The sequence below is a fragment of the Thermobia domestica genome, chromosome 4 (genome assembly GCF_964235325.1).
Source record: "Thermobia domestica chromosome 4, izTheDome1.hap1.1, whole genome shotgun sequence".
In the NCBI taxonomy this organism is placed as follows: Eukaryota; Metazoa; Arthropoda; class Insecta; order Zygentoma; family Lepismatidae; genus Thermobia; species Thermobia domestica.
This window is the reverse complement of record NC_137457.1, coordinates 307,477,481-307,490,479: the sequence shown is the minus strand read 5'-3', so window position 1 is coordinate 307,490,479 and position 12,999 is coordinate 307,477,481. Positions and strand designations below refer to the sequence as shown.

At 37.6% G+C, this 12,999-nt stretch overlaps 1 protein-coding gene across 1 annotated transcript in view; it reads right to left on the bottom strand.

Annotated features, from left to right (window-relative positions):
* Window positions 1-12,999, bottom strand: part of LOC145684280 (disks large 1 tumor suppressor protein-like) — a gene marked incomplete in the record, with an annotated part of 1,496,324 nt that overhangs the window by 224,245 nt on the left and 1,259,080 nt on the right. Inside the window, 1 exon segment of the mRNA XM_081756423.1 lies at window positions 903-1,178. Within this exon segment, the coding sequence (XP_081612549.1) occupies window positions 903-1,178 (276 nt within the window).

Genomic DNA, 12,999 nt, shown 5'->3' with positions numbered 1-12,999 from the left:
AGTGGTTTCTCATGGTAATGTATTTGTTTTCGCGCTGAATATTATCTATCTATCTATCTATATAAGGTGTTTGAAAACAACAGCACAACAGCGACAACATTCCGGAGATTCCTGATAAGGCAAAAAGTATAGACCAATCTGGGTGCAGAAATCCGTCATTTCGGCTGCCAAAAACATGAAAAAATGAACTTTGGAGGTCCTAAGGTCAGGACTTCACTCAAGAACTAATACGTGTGCTAACCAAAAATACAAGTTTCAGAATCTTCGGTACTTACGCAATAATTTTTGTCTGAGTTTCGCTACAGGCCTATAGTTAGAAGCAGTCAACAACTACCTCTATAAAAATTGTCTGAAACATAGATATTTGGAGCTATGGAACTTTAAAGCTGATTTTTTCATATATTCGGCAGCCTATAACTGAAATCACGTATTTCAGCACCCAGGTTGCTCTATACTTTTTGTCCTATCTTGGTGTCAAAAATTACCTCCTAAACGTTTCGGTGTTGTTTTGAATACGCCCTATTTGCACTGAAATATCGCTTCTCTTGAGATCAGATAAATGAAGCTGTACCATACAGAGGTGACCGTCTGTACTCAGCAGATAGTTCTTGGCATTGCGGCGTCCACTCATGGTCGTGAGGACAGTTGGGGAGCTATTTAAAGAAAGACGTAACGAGCTCCGATCTGAAAAGTTAACATCCCAAAGGCATGAGTGCAACTGATCTCCTGGTAGGTCCTTGGCCCCCTGAAGACTATTGCGCCAGGAAGTTTTTCTCAATATAAAAGTACGTGAAATTTAAGTTATGTGATTTGACTCCAACAAGCAAACGAAAAGAACAGTGACCAAATTTATAATTACTTCTCACTTCAAAATTTGCCTCTGCTTAAGAAAGTCAACTTACCAGTCTGACAGTGTTTCCAGCTCTTTTAAGAGCGTCTACAGCCGTCGCATGCGGAACGTCCACGACGGGGACATCATTTACGTGAAGAATTGTGTCGTTGACTTTGAGCCGGCCGTCAGCCGCCGCTGCGCCGCCGGGGATCAGCTTTGTGATGTAGATGGCAGTGTCGTCGCCGATGTGGGGGTTGTCGGTGCCTCCGGCGATGCTGAAGCCCAGTCCAGCGCCGCCACGCTCCAACACGATCTCCTCGTACTCCCATTCGTCGTCGCCATTCACCTAAAAAAAACAACGAAAAAACAAAACATTACTTCATACCCTTATTTCAGTCAAAATTACATGGCGTCAAAATGTCTATATACTATAGAATTGTTACTACCGAAGAATTTAGGCTGTGACTGAAACATAATGTCCTATTTCCGCATCAAGGTATGATCAACTGATTAACCTGAGATTTGATAGCAGGCAAATTAGAAAAGTCCTACATCCCACGCCGGACTAACTTACTTCCTGTAGTTAGACCTTAAATCTGAGTACATGTTATTCCTTAGATTCAAGAAAGCTATCATTGTCTAATTTTGAAGCAGGTTAATGCAACGTTTTAAATCTGAAGCAAGCAGATGTCATTTGTTCAATCTGAAATAAGACAAAGTAGCTCCTTAAATCTGAAGCAAGCAGATGTCATTTGTTCAATCTGAAATAAGACAAAGTAGCTCCTTAAATCTGAAGCAAGCAGATGTCATTTGTTCAATCTGAAATAAGACAAAGTAGCTCCTTAAATCTGAAGCAAGCTGATGTAATTTATCCTATCTAAATCCGGCTAATACAATTCGTTAAATCTGAAGCGCAGGAAGATGTAATTTGTTTAATCTGAAACAAGCCAATGCAATTCCTTAAATCTGAAGCACTCAGATTCCATTTGCTCCAATCTCTAACAGAATAACGTCGTTCGCTCCATCTGAAAGACCGATGAAACAGCTTCTGTTATTCCATCTAAAAAGGGTAGTGCAACTCCTTAAATCTCAACCAAGCTGATTTCATTCATTCAACATTAAAAAAAGGTACTGCAATTCTTTAAATCCGAAGCACGCTGATTTCATTCGTTCGATCTGAAAAGGGTAATACAATTCCTTGAATCTGGAGCACGCTGATTTTATTTGTTCCATCTCGAACAGGCTAATGCAACTTCTCAAATGTCATTTCGTATCGTCTGTAATGGGTAATGCATAATCCTTAAATCTGAAGCATGCTGATTTCATTCGTTCCTTTCAAACAGGTTAATGCAACTTCTTAAATCTGAAAGAGGCAGATGTCATTCGCTTCATCTGTAACACTGATAGAATTTCTTCAATTTGAAGTAGCCTCGTATCAATTCGTTCTAGCTGAAAAGGGTAATGAAACTCTTCAAAACTGAAGCAGGTTAATGTACTTCGTTCCATTTGAAACAGCTTAATGTAGTTCCTTGACTCAGAAGTAACTTGATGTCAATTATTCCATCTTAAGCAGACAAATCCAATTCCTTAACAGGTTAAGTGCAGCTTGAACCCACGTTGGTCTCACATAAAATACGGCTACGTGGTGCTAGGCTGGTCTCTCAAAATTTAGGCGTGATAGTACGAGAAAAAAGTCTTGGCCTGTGAAGTTGTGAGTCCAACGTGGTCTGTACTACTGGAATAGATAGTACCAAAGTTTGCTTTCTTAGAACGAGTAGTGTGCTTAGATTTATTTTTATCTGGTTGTATGTGTATCACTTGAAGGGTAATATCCCTTTACTTGAAGGGTAATATTTCTTTACTTGAAGGGTAATATTCACCGAAAATATGAACAATGACTCGTTTTCACCATTATCATATTCATCGGTCAACATTTCCTCCAAAGCACCCGCCATTTCGAAGTAAGTAGCATAATAGCTGATTCGCACTATTATTTTACAAACCACATTATCCAAAGATCTAAGTATTATTCAAGTCTTCAAAATTGAGGCGAGATAATAGTCACGTGTACTAAAATACAACAAAGCGTGCAGAAGTCGCCGGTATATTAAACTCCTTACTATACCGGCATTAGCATTCTCCCGGGAAAATCCGGACACAATCGTCTAAAATTCGCGTGGTAACATGTTGGTCACACCCGGATACTAAGCCTATTCCTGGTGGTGGTCTATTTAAGGGCCACGTGAGACCAAGTGCAACCACAAGAAAGTATCAATACTAAATAGTACCGTTAATACAGAATTACCTCAAATGGGTCAATTATTTCTTAGGAGGACACAGAGAAACCAAAAATAAAGAAAACACATTTTGGCCATAGAGAAACGTTTTGGTTGCGACGTAGGAGGCAGTTACCTTGTTAAATCTGAAACAAGCTGCTCCAATTCATTCCATGTGAAGCAGGCTTATGCTACTCACTAAATTGTGAAATAGGATTATACCATTCTTTGAGTTTGAAAAAGTTGATATTATTTAATAATAATCAAGTTTCGAAACAGGCTGACATCATTCACTAAATTTCATACATACGTAGGCTAAAGCATAAATTTTATCCGAACTTGAAACATCTTAATACAGTAGACTCCCGAGTATCCGGCCTCCGTACTATCCTGTCTAGTTTTCTTTTATCGTAATTAAATGAGGAAGGTAAGGCGTTGCATTGGAAACATTGCTAAGGCACTGGAAGCGGGCGGGATCGTTTCCAGTGTTGCCAACAACCTCTGAAGAAAAGAGGCTAGATGACCTTGAGAAATAAGCATTTTTACGCAAAAAAAATGGCTAGAATTTTGAACTGCACACCTATATAACTCACATTGTATATTTTAAATCCCGTTTTTTGTGTGTGTCTAGGATTTAAGAGTTATAGTAAAATTTGATTGTTGGATTTTATTCGCTAAAGACTAACAAGCAACATACATGACTTTAAATTGCAATAAAATTCATCAACAACTCATCTAATTTGTAAAAGTCAACAGCCATATTATCAGTTGACTTGAAATAAGTCATCATCGATGACGTCGCACGCGCAGCTAGCCATGGCGCTGGAACTGGATGCACCATAATTGGATTGTGAATTAATTGTGTTTGTATACATTGCCATTGTCCCAATTTTCAGCACATGAATAATCATGATTGCATTGAGGGTTTTCAGGCTAATAATCCTATTTGTTTACTTTAATAAACAAAAACAATCTCGTAAATGTGTGAACGAGGAGAGAAAAGAAGAACGAAAAACAAGTGTTTCTTGTGTAACAAAACTCCCCCTGTCTAGAGAAATCAATTCATACGATCATATATAATAATAACAAATAAGTTAATATTTTAAAAATTAAACTTTATTTTCAAAGAAAATGTATTTGTAGAATTAATTTAACAGCTACTAAAAAAACAAAAGAGTTTCATAAAATAAGCTCTATTTAAGGCTATAAGCATTTCGTAGATTTGTATGGCTAAATGTCTCTCCAAATAGGCTAGATTTAGCCGAAAATAGGCTTAATTGGCATCATTGGTCGTTTGCTACTATCCTTCTACGTGTCGTGTGCAAAATACAAGTTGTATCAGGAAAAGAGCAGCGTTCTGCTCCTTGTTCATTGTTTCGTCAGTCTGTACAGTACGATTGCCGCTGATCTTGATTATAACTTTACATTACGTACAGTACTGTATTTGTAAATTGTTCTTCGGGTATGCTTATTTTATTTTTATTTTTTAACGTACTACAGTGAAGATTTGAAAATGTGTGATAAACGAAAAAGAAAGTTGTAGTGACTATGAAGGAGACTGTTCATAGAGGTCCGGCCTATCCGACTTTGTTATCCGGCCTGCCCTTCCGCTACATTAGGCCAGATACTCGGGAGTCTACTGTACTTAGTATTAGTTACTTCAATTTGAAACACGATGTATTCATTCTTTAAATGTGAAACACATTTATATAGTTTCTCAAAATCTGAAGCAAACTTTGTCATGCCTTAAATAAGAAACAGACTAGTGTCATTTAAGGTTAGTGTAAAGGGACAAGTTTTGCCGATAGATGTCACTACAATCTTCGTATCTCTCCCATATATTTTTTACCTTTCACGAAAATTTACAATTTCTTTTACAAATTTCAACCTAGAAAGTTAAAATTTTTAGAGAAGGAACTTTATAACATCAAAGGGAACAATCCGTGCCGATGTTTTATTTAGAATTTTCTTTATTGATAAACAGTTCCATTGTTAAAGATTTAGATAACCATTTCAACAATGAACAAAATTTTAAATAAAAAATCGGCACGGATTATTGCCTTCGATAGGTTATGAAGTTCCTTTTCTAAAAATTTGAAGTCTCTAGGTTGAAATTTGTAAGAGAAATCGTGAATTTTCGTTAAAGGTAAAAAATGTATGGGAGAGATACGAAGTGCCATCTACCGGCAAAAGTTGTCCCTTTAAACCAACCTTAAACAAATTGATGTTCTTAACTTGGAAACAAATTGTTGTCATTCTTTATGGAACTGAAACTCGCTGAAATGTCTAGGTGCAAATACTGTAATGACCTTTTATATAAACACTGGAAATATGAGACCATTCACCACACATAAACATACATTTATTTATGAACACATGTTACGATATATTAAAAAAAAAAAAAGGATTATTTCAAGTTCGTATGCGTTCGTATAAGTAAAACAAAAAAGAGAGCACAGAACTAAAATATATATGCGAGGATATATTTTAAAATTTCACGCGTGCTTTTACCTCTGGCATTTAAAAATGTTTACGACCAAAACAATTTTCTACTACGTTACTGTATAAATGTATATACATTTACAGTGGTACCATTTCTCACATTTACTACATAGGCTTCCCGAGCACTCAAATTCTCTCTCTCTCTCTCTCTCTCTCTCTTTCTCTCTCTCTGTACTGCAACATATCTGCCACATTCTGAGCAACTACAGGAAAGAGGAAAGTTTAATTGTAGTTACGACAAGTCACTTTTGACAATAGAAACGTTGACAGAAAAATGTTAGAGTTAAAAAAATGCAATTTCTTTTTTTTCGGAATGACGCTTATAAACATAACCCTCCTTTTTCCTCCCTCCGCATAAAGTAACGACCTTACAACAAAAGTTACAAATTTCTACCTATGAACCAGTAAACATTTGTTGGCCATAAACAAATGCATATTTTGTACAAAAACAAGACAAAAGCTAGCGGTCAATTTAACAATAACGTTTCCCTGGAGTTCCGTTTTTTCAACATTAAAAAAAAAAAGGCAATCAACCAAGCAATTTCATACGTTTAACAGAAGTAAAGCATGTCTTTCTAGGAACGAAAGTGAATTTGAGTGCTGGTCTGCGGTTTACTTAGAAACTTTTACTAACATTTGTTGCAAAACAAGAAAATACTAGAATATTTCCTTCCGAAGTTGGCTTTATGGTGGATAAACACAGTACTCGTGGATATCCTCAAGATTCTCCCGTTTCCTCCCACTTTATTCATTCCACAATTTATTCATTTCTCATCATTAGTCTTCTTTAGTCTAACCGGAATAACCGGTGTGACGTAGAACACACATTTCATTTATCCCCCCCCCCCCCCGATGCATGTACCTCCTTTTATCGTTTGACTCAAGAAACTGAAAGTTTTATTTTGGATTATGCGATTCGGGAAACACGAATCCCTGATAAGGCACGAACCCAGGTACAGCCTAACAGGATTGCTGCTTATTTCAAATGCAACTTCCGCTTCTTGTTGAGAGTCCATTTCGAGTAGAGAGCACGATGCAGGGCCGTTCCGTGCGGGAGGGAGCGGGGCGACGGCCCCGGGCGCCCAAAAATTCGGGAGAAAAACGAAAAAAGATAGGAAAAATTGCTTGGAATATATGTATGGGGGCGCGTCCTATATTTTCCACGGCACGGCCCTGGCACGATGTTTCAGCAGGAAAGATTCTCACCATTAGTACGAGGGGCGCTGAAAAACCTTAGGCCTCACACAAGTTTCTGATGGACGACATCCTATTTGCGAGTTTTCTCAGGGTTCCCATGTTTTCCCCCACTTCAGGGACGTATGCAGGGAGGAAGCTGGGGATCCAGACCCCCCCCGAAATTTCGACTTTTTAAAAATTTTGCCTAATTTTAGGGGCAATTTTAGGAATTTTAATATAAAATACCTTCATATTTAATCTGGGCCCCCCGAAATAAATTCCTGGGTACGCTACTGCCCCACTTCTTCATTCTACTGTCCCACTTTCAATGATCTGATTACTTCCTTTCGTCTCTAGGGCATATTCCTGGGACGTAAAACTAAAATTTGATTTTGCAAACAAATTCTGCGCTTAAAATAAATGAAATCGGATACTTAACAAGTGTTATCTGCCATTACGTTCAACACGAGGAAAAGTTACCTATGATTCAGTAGGAGGAAAATTTATCTATGATTCAGTAGAGGAAAAATTACCTATGATTTAGTAGGAAGAGGTAACCTTTCCTCCTATGATTTAGTAAGAAAGAGAGTTACCTTTTTTGATGCGGTAATGCGAAAACTGACCTATGATTCAGTAAGTAGAAAAGTGACCTATGATTCAGAAAGTAGAAAAAATGCCTACAATTCAGCAAAATGAAAAGTTGCCTATCATTCAATAAGGTGAAAACTTATCTATCATTCAGTAAGAAGAAAAGTAACCTATGATTCAGTACAAGGAAAACATGTCCATGATTCACTACGCAGAAAAGTTACCTATGATTCAGTCACAGGAAAGGAAAAGTTACCTATGGTTCAGTAACAGGAAAAGTAACCTATTATTCAGTAAGAGGAAAAGTTACTTAAGATTCAGTAAGAGGGAAAGTTACTTAAGATTCAGTAAAAGGGAAAGTGACCTATGATTCAGTAAAATGAAAAGTGACCTATGATTCAGTAAAATGAAAAGTGACGTATGATTCAATACAAGGAAAATTAACCCATGGTTCAGTAACAGGAAAAGTAACCTATGATTCAGTAAGAGGAAAAGGTACCTATCGTTCAGGAAAAGAAAAGTTACCTATATTTTAGTAAAAGGAAATACATAATTCCGCACGGAAAGACTTCAATTCCTTTTCATGTTTGTAAACTTGTATGTTAATTATACACCTATATACAGTAGACTTTCAACTATCCGGCTTCCGCACTATCCGACCTACTGTATATTAAAATGAGATCTATTTTTTTTTTTTTTTTTTTGAACGGTATAGTCGACTTTTAAATCTTTCATAAAAACGCGACTTTGCAAACAAGGAGCTGCAATCCTCTATGGAGAACTTCAAAAACTAAAAATGGTAATGTTTGCACTTTTATCTTACAATTAAGGTTATCTTTTCATATTTGAGTAATCGTTAATCATTGAAGAGTAAAATAAATTTCAATGATTTTGTAAAAAAGAATTAGGCCTACATTTTACACTAATGTTTTATTTATTACAAAATTGTATGTTTTCATACCATACAGTGTACATCATTTTATGTCTCCTGCAATTAAGTTAGATATTATCAAACTTATCATGAAATGTGCACAACTTGCATTTTAATTATTGAACTTTGCTTTATTTATTTATTTAACAATCACCAGATACAACTCAGAGGCCATTTTATACAAGATATCCAACAACAACAACAGCAAGAACAATGAAGAGGATTTGGAAAGATGTGTCGCACAGGGCCTGTTTAGTAGGTACCATCCCCGCATTTGCCTGGTAGGACTGAGTGAAACCCTGGAAAACCCCAGTCAGGATGGTCGGCAGAGGGAATCGAACCCACGACCTCCCGAATGCGAAGCAAACGCTCTACCACTTGAGCTACTTCGCTCGGTCAAGTATATATAATATGCTAGTAGAATACCCATTCTTGATACGGAAAGGATACGTTTCATTTTGGACGTGAAGGGGTGAATTTAGCTTTAAACGACATGTGAAGTGTCACTGCTCGTCTCAGCAACCCCAAAAACTATGTATATATCCCCCTCCCGTAAGTTCCACTGTCAAAGTGAAATTATAAAAAACATCCCAGGCCCAAACTTCATAACTGTTGAAAATTTGATCGATATTGTTCGTGGTTCACGAATTATTAAGTCAAAGACTTAGTTACTTTCATTTCTATAATACAGAGAATTAAAAAAAAAAAAAAAATGTTCAATATAGTTCATAGCAAACATTTATAAAGTACTGGCCTGTACTAAGAAATTAGAAAATATGAATAAGAGCTATCAGCTTTTTGTATTTAAAAAAAGTGTACTTTTAATGGTATAGTAGGGTAGAAGTGGGTAATTATAGAATTCCGGTTTATCAGACTTTTTTGTTATCGGGTCTGCTCTTCCGCCCCATTAGTCCAGACAGTCGAAAGTTACTATGAGAGTTGATAAGTCTGTGATAGGGGCGTCATTTGGAGAGGGCAATTCTCCTCCCCCTCTGTATGTGAGGAATACAAGCTGTACTCTTAACGTCGGTTGACAATTTTGCCCCTTCCTCCCTTGGCAAAGTTCACTTCCATTCTGCATCCGCCAAATTCGCCCGATTTAAGCCCTAGTCGTAGTTAGGTACCCGCGTTAATAAATTCTGTCCTTCAGAATCTTGGCCTTACATCAAAACGTAAAAAACAAAACACACTGGTGCATGGGGTCCTTGGTTCGAACCTAGCTTGCGCCAAGTGAGCTTTGTGGTTGACACACACCGTGTGCGTGAGTTTTCTCGAGGTTCTCCCGTTTCCTTTCACTTTCTTCATTCTATCATTTCATTCATTTGTCATAATCACCATCTCCTTTAGTCTAACTGGCACAACCACGGGACGTAAAATTCACATATTTCATTCCATTTTATTTTCAAAACACAAAAGTTCAAACTTTGATGAAAATGTATAAATGAAGGATATAGAACATCTTTACAGATGTCTTACACAAAACAATATAAGCTACTGTTGCTTATTTCTACCAGTCGCGTCGCCGCTTTAGGAAGAAGAGGGAAGTGGATTTTGAAGCTTTCTGCTATTTTCACGGGTTGCTTGTGTTCAGGAATGTCTTTCAATCGTTTGGAACATATTGGAGAAGATTCCAGAGTTCCTCGGCGTCACCCAAGGAACTTTGTTAGAGGGGGCTGCTACTGCTTTCGATGGTGGTATAACAGCAAAGAAGGGGAGAACAGGAGACGATTTTGTCACGTCCTTTAAGAGCAAAACGGGAGAAGCAGCAGGGTTGCTAACACTTAACACGATCATGGCTCTCAGCATGATTTTGAAATACCATAAAAACAAGCAAAACAAGTCAGAATGAAATACTATTACCCCCCCTTACTTAAAGATTACACATCATGGCTCAGCATAATTTTGAAATACCATAAAAACAAGCAAACCAAGTCAGAATGAAATACTATTACCCCCCCCCCCTTACTTAAAGATTACACATCATGGCTCAGTATGATTTTGAAATACCATAAAAACAAGCAAACCAAGTCAGAATGAAATACTATTACTTTTCCTCATACTTAACGATTACACATCATGGCTCAGTATTATTTTGAAATACCATAAAAACAAGCAAACCAAGTCAGAATGAAATACTATTACTTTTCCTCATACTTAACGATTACACATCAGGGCTCAGTATTATTTTGAAATACAATAAAAACAAGCAAGCCAAGTCAGAATTAAATACTATTACTTTTCCTCACACTTAAAGATTACACAAGATTACAACTGAGATTGTTTATTTAACGTAATACTTTTAAGTTACTCGAGTAGCCGACTTTAGCTAGCTTTACTGCAATTCCTGAAAGTAGATGAGGAATCTGATTTCTGAGCTTTCGCATTTGTGGCCATATTACCCCGTCACGTGTGAGGGATGACGTCCCTTGGTGATCACACTACCTGGAGAATTGGAGACGAAGAAAGTAATGGGGAAGGAAGCATTATGGTAGGTACAACCACGGCATTTGCCTGGTGTGAATGAGTAAAACACCACTCAGGACGGCTGCCCTATAATAGTATTTCGACTTTTTCGACCGAGTCCTCAACGGGAATCGAACCTCACACCACTCGCACCAAAGGCGAGAGCGTTAGTGTTGGAGCCACTGTTGGAAAGTACGGTGTATATACTTTCTGCACTATAAATCTTTTGCACACATCATGTATCGTATGGTGTTTGACACCAAAACACTTCTATTCTGAATGGTCCTCGTGTGTTACAGCTTTTAATAACACCTTTGAATCAACTATATCATTAACCCCTAGTGATCCTAGTGGAACTACCCAATACCAAATGCATCGATAAGATTGCCGCACGTCCCATCAAAAAGAGGAAAAAAAAATGAAATCTTCAAATTTTTACGTCCCACAGTTATACCGGCTAGGCTAAAGGAGACGGTGATGATAAGTGAATGAAATGGTAGAATGAAGAAAGTGAGAGGCAACGGAAGAACCCCGAGAAAACAAACGCACACGGTGCTTGTTCACTACAAAGCTCAGTTGGCGCGAGCACGAATTGAACCACCCCATGCACTCGCGGTGATGCTCAATCATTGAGCCACCGCGGCCCCCATCAAAATGGGAGTCGTTGCGTGCTTCAAGAGGACAAACTGTACTATATGTTGTATTCCTAATAGAAATTCTGGGCCTTATGCAAAGTCATTCTGACGCGTGATTAGTGCCATACTAAAGAATTCGACTAACATATGTTTCCTGCCGTAGTCAGGCCTTTAGTATGATGCTAATCATACGCCAAAACGACTCTGCATAAGACCCTCTGTAACTATCCCTCTGTAGAAATCAAGGTTTCCAACTGTCCTTGTTTGGGCGTGATTAAATAAGATTTTTAAGTCTTGTCTCGAAAGGCTTTTCTTTCTTTGACTGTTAAAATCCCGGAATTAAATCTTCCATTTATTGAATAATGAATATATGGTACGTTGGTAACACCATGATAAAGGTTTTAACTTCCGCAATCGCAAGTCTCACGAAAAATATCGATTTTAAAACTTCAGTTGAAATTTCGACAACTGATCTTCCCAATAGCAGCAGTTACAAGAGCAACAGTCAATATTTCTGTGATTCACGTGTATATTCATGGTGTGGAATACTCCTTTAAAAGCAAGCATTAGCATTCTTAAAAAAAAAAAAAAAAAAAAAAAAAAAAAAAAAAAAAAAAACACGACTTGATACTTTTAGCAGGATAAAATTTTATTATTCTTTTCTATCACAGTAAGTACGACTCGGAAACTTATTTTAAAAAGCCGAATATGCCATAATTAAAAGTAGTTTTTTTCTTTTCTGTTTGTGAGAACGATGATGACCATTTCGCGAAATTTAATTTTTCATAAAAGTATGTGCCCCATACAGTCATGTGCTGTAAAAATGGAAATCACAAACCTGGGAGTTATAAAAAAAACATAAATATACTTGAATCAATAGCAACGCAACTAATTATACAGGGCCATATGCAGAGTCGTTCTGACGCGTGATTAGTGCAATGCTAAAGCGTTCGACTAACATATGTTGCCTGCAGTAGTCAGGTCTTTAGTATGACTTTAACCATACGTCAAAACGAAAATGAAATGAAATCTTTGAGTTTTACGTCCCACGTTTATGCCGGTTAGGCTAAAGGAGACGGTGATGATGAGTAATGAATGAAATGGTGGAATGAAGAAAGTGGGAGGAAACGGGAGTACCCCGAGAAAACCCACGCACACGGTGTTTGTCCACCACAAAGTTCACTTGGCGGGGGCTGGGATCGAACCCGGGACCCCAAGCACCAGAGGTGAACGCTCTACTACTGAGGCACCGCGGCCCTTTACGTCAAAACGACTCTGCATAAGGCCCATAATGTTTAGAAGTCTAGCTTCATAATGCATATATTACAAATGTTTGGTAACAGGTGTGTTCATTGATTCTTACGTCACACACATAAATAAATAAGTATATTCGTACACAGACCCCCAGAATGGACCAAGACATAGTAGGAAACCTTACTAGGTCACTGATTTCCCCTTTCCCACATTATATTTTCAAATCGAGAAGAAAACTGGGTACACTATCCTTTCTCTGAAAGTTTATTCGGAGTTTAATTCAGTACTAAGGCCACATGAAACATGAAGCTATAGGATGACGTATAACGAAACGAAATATGT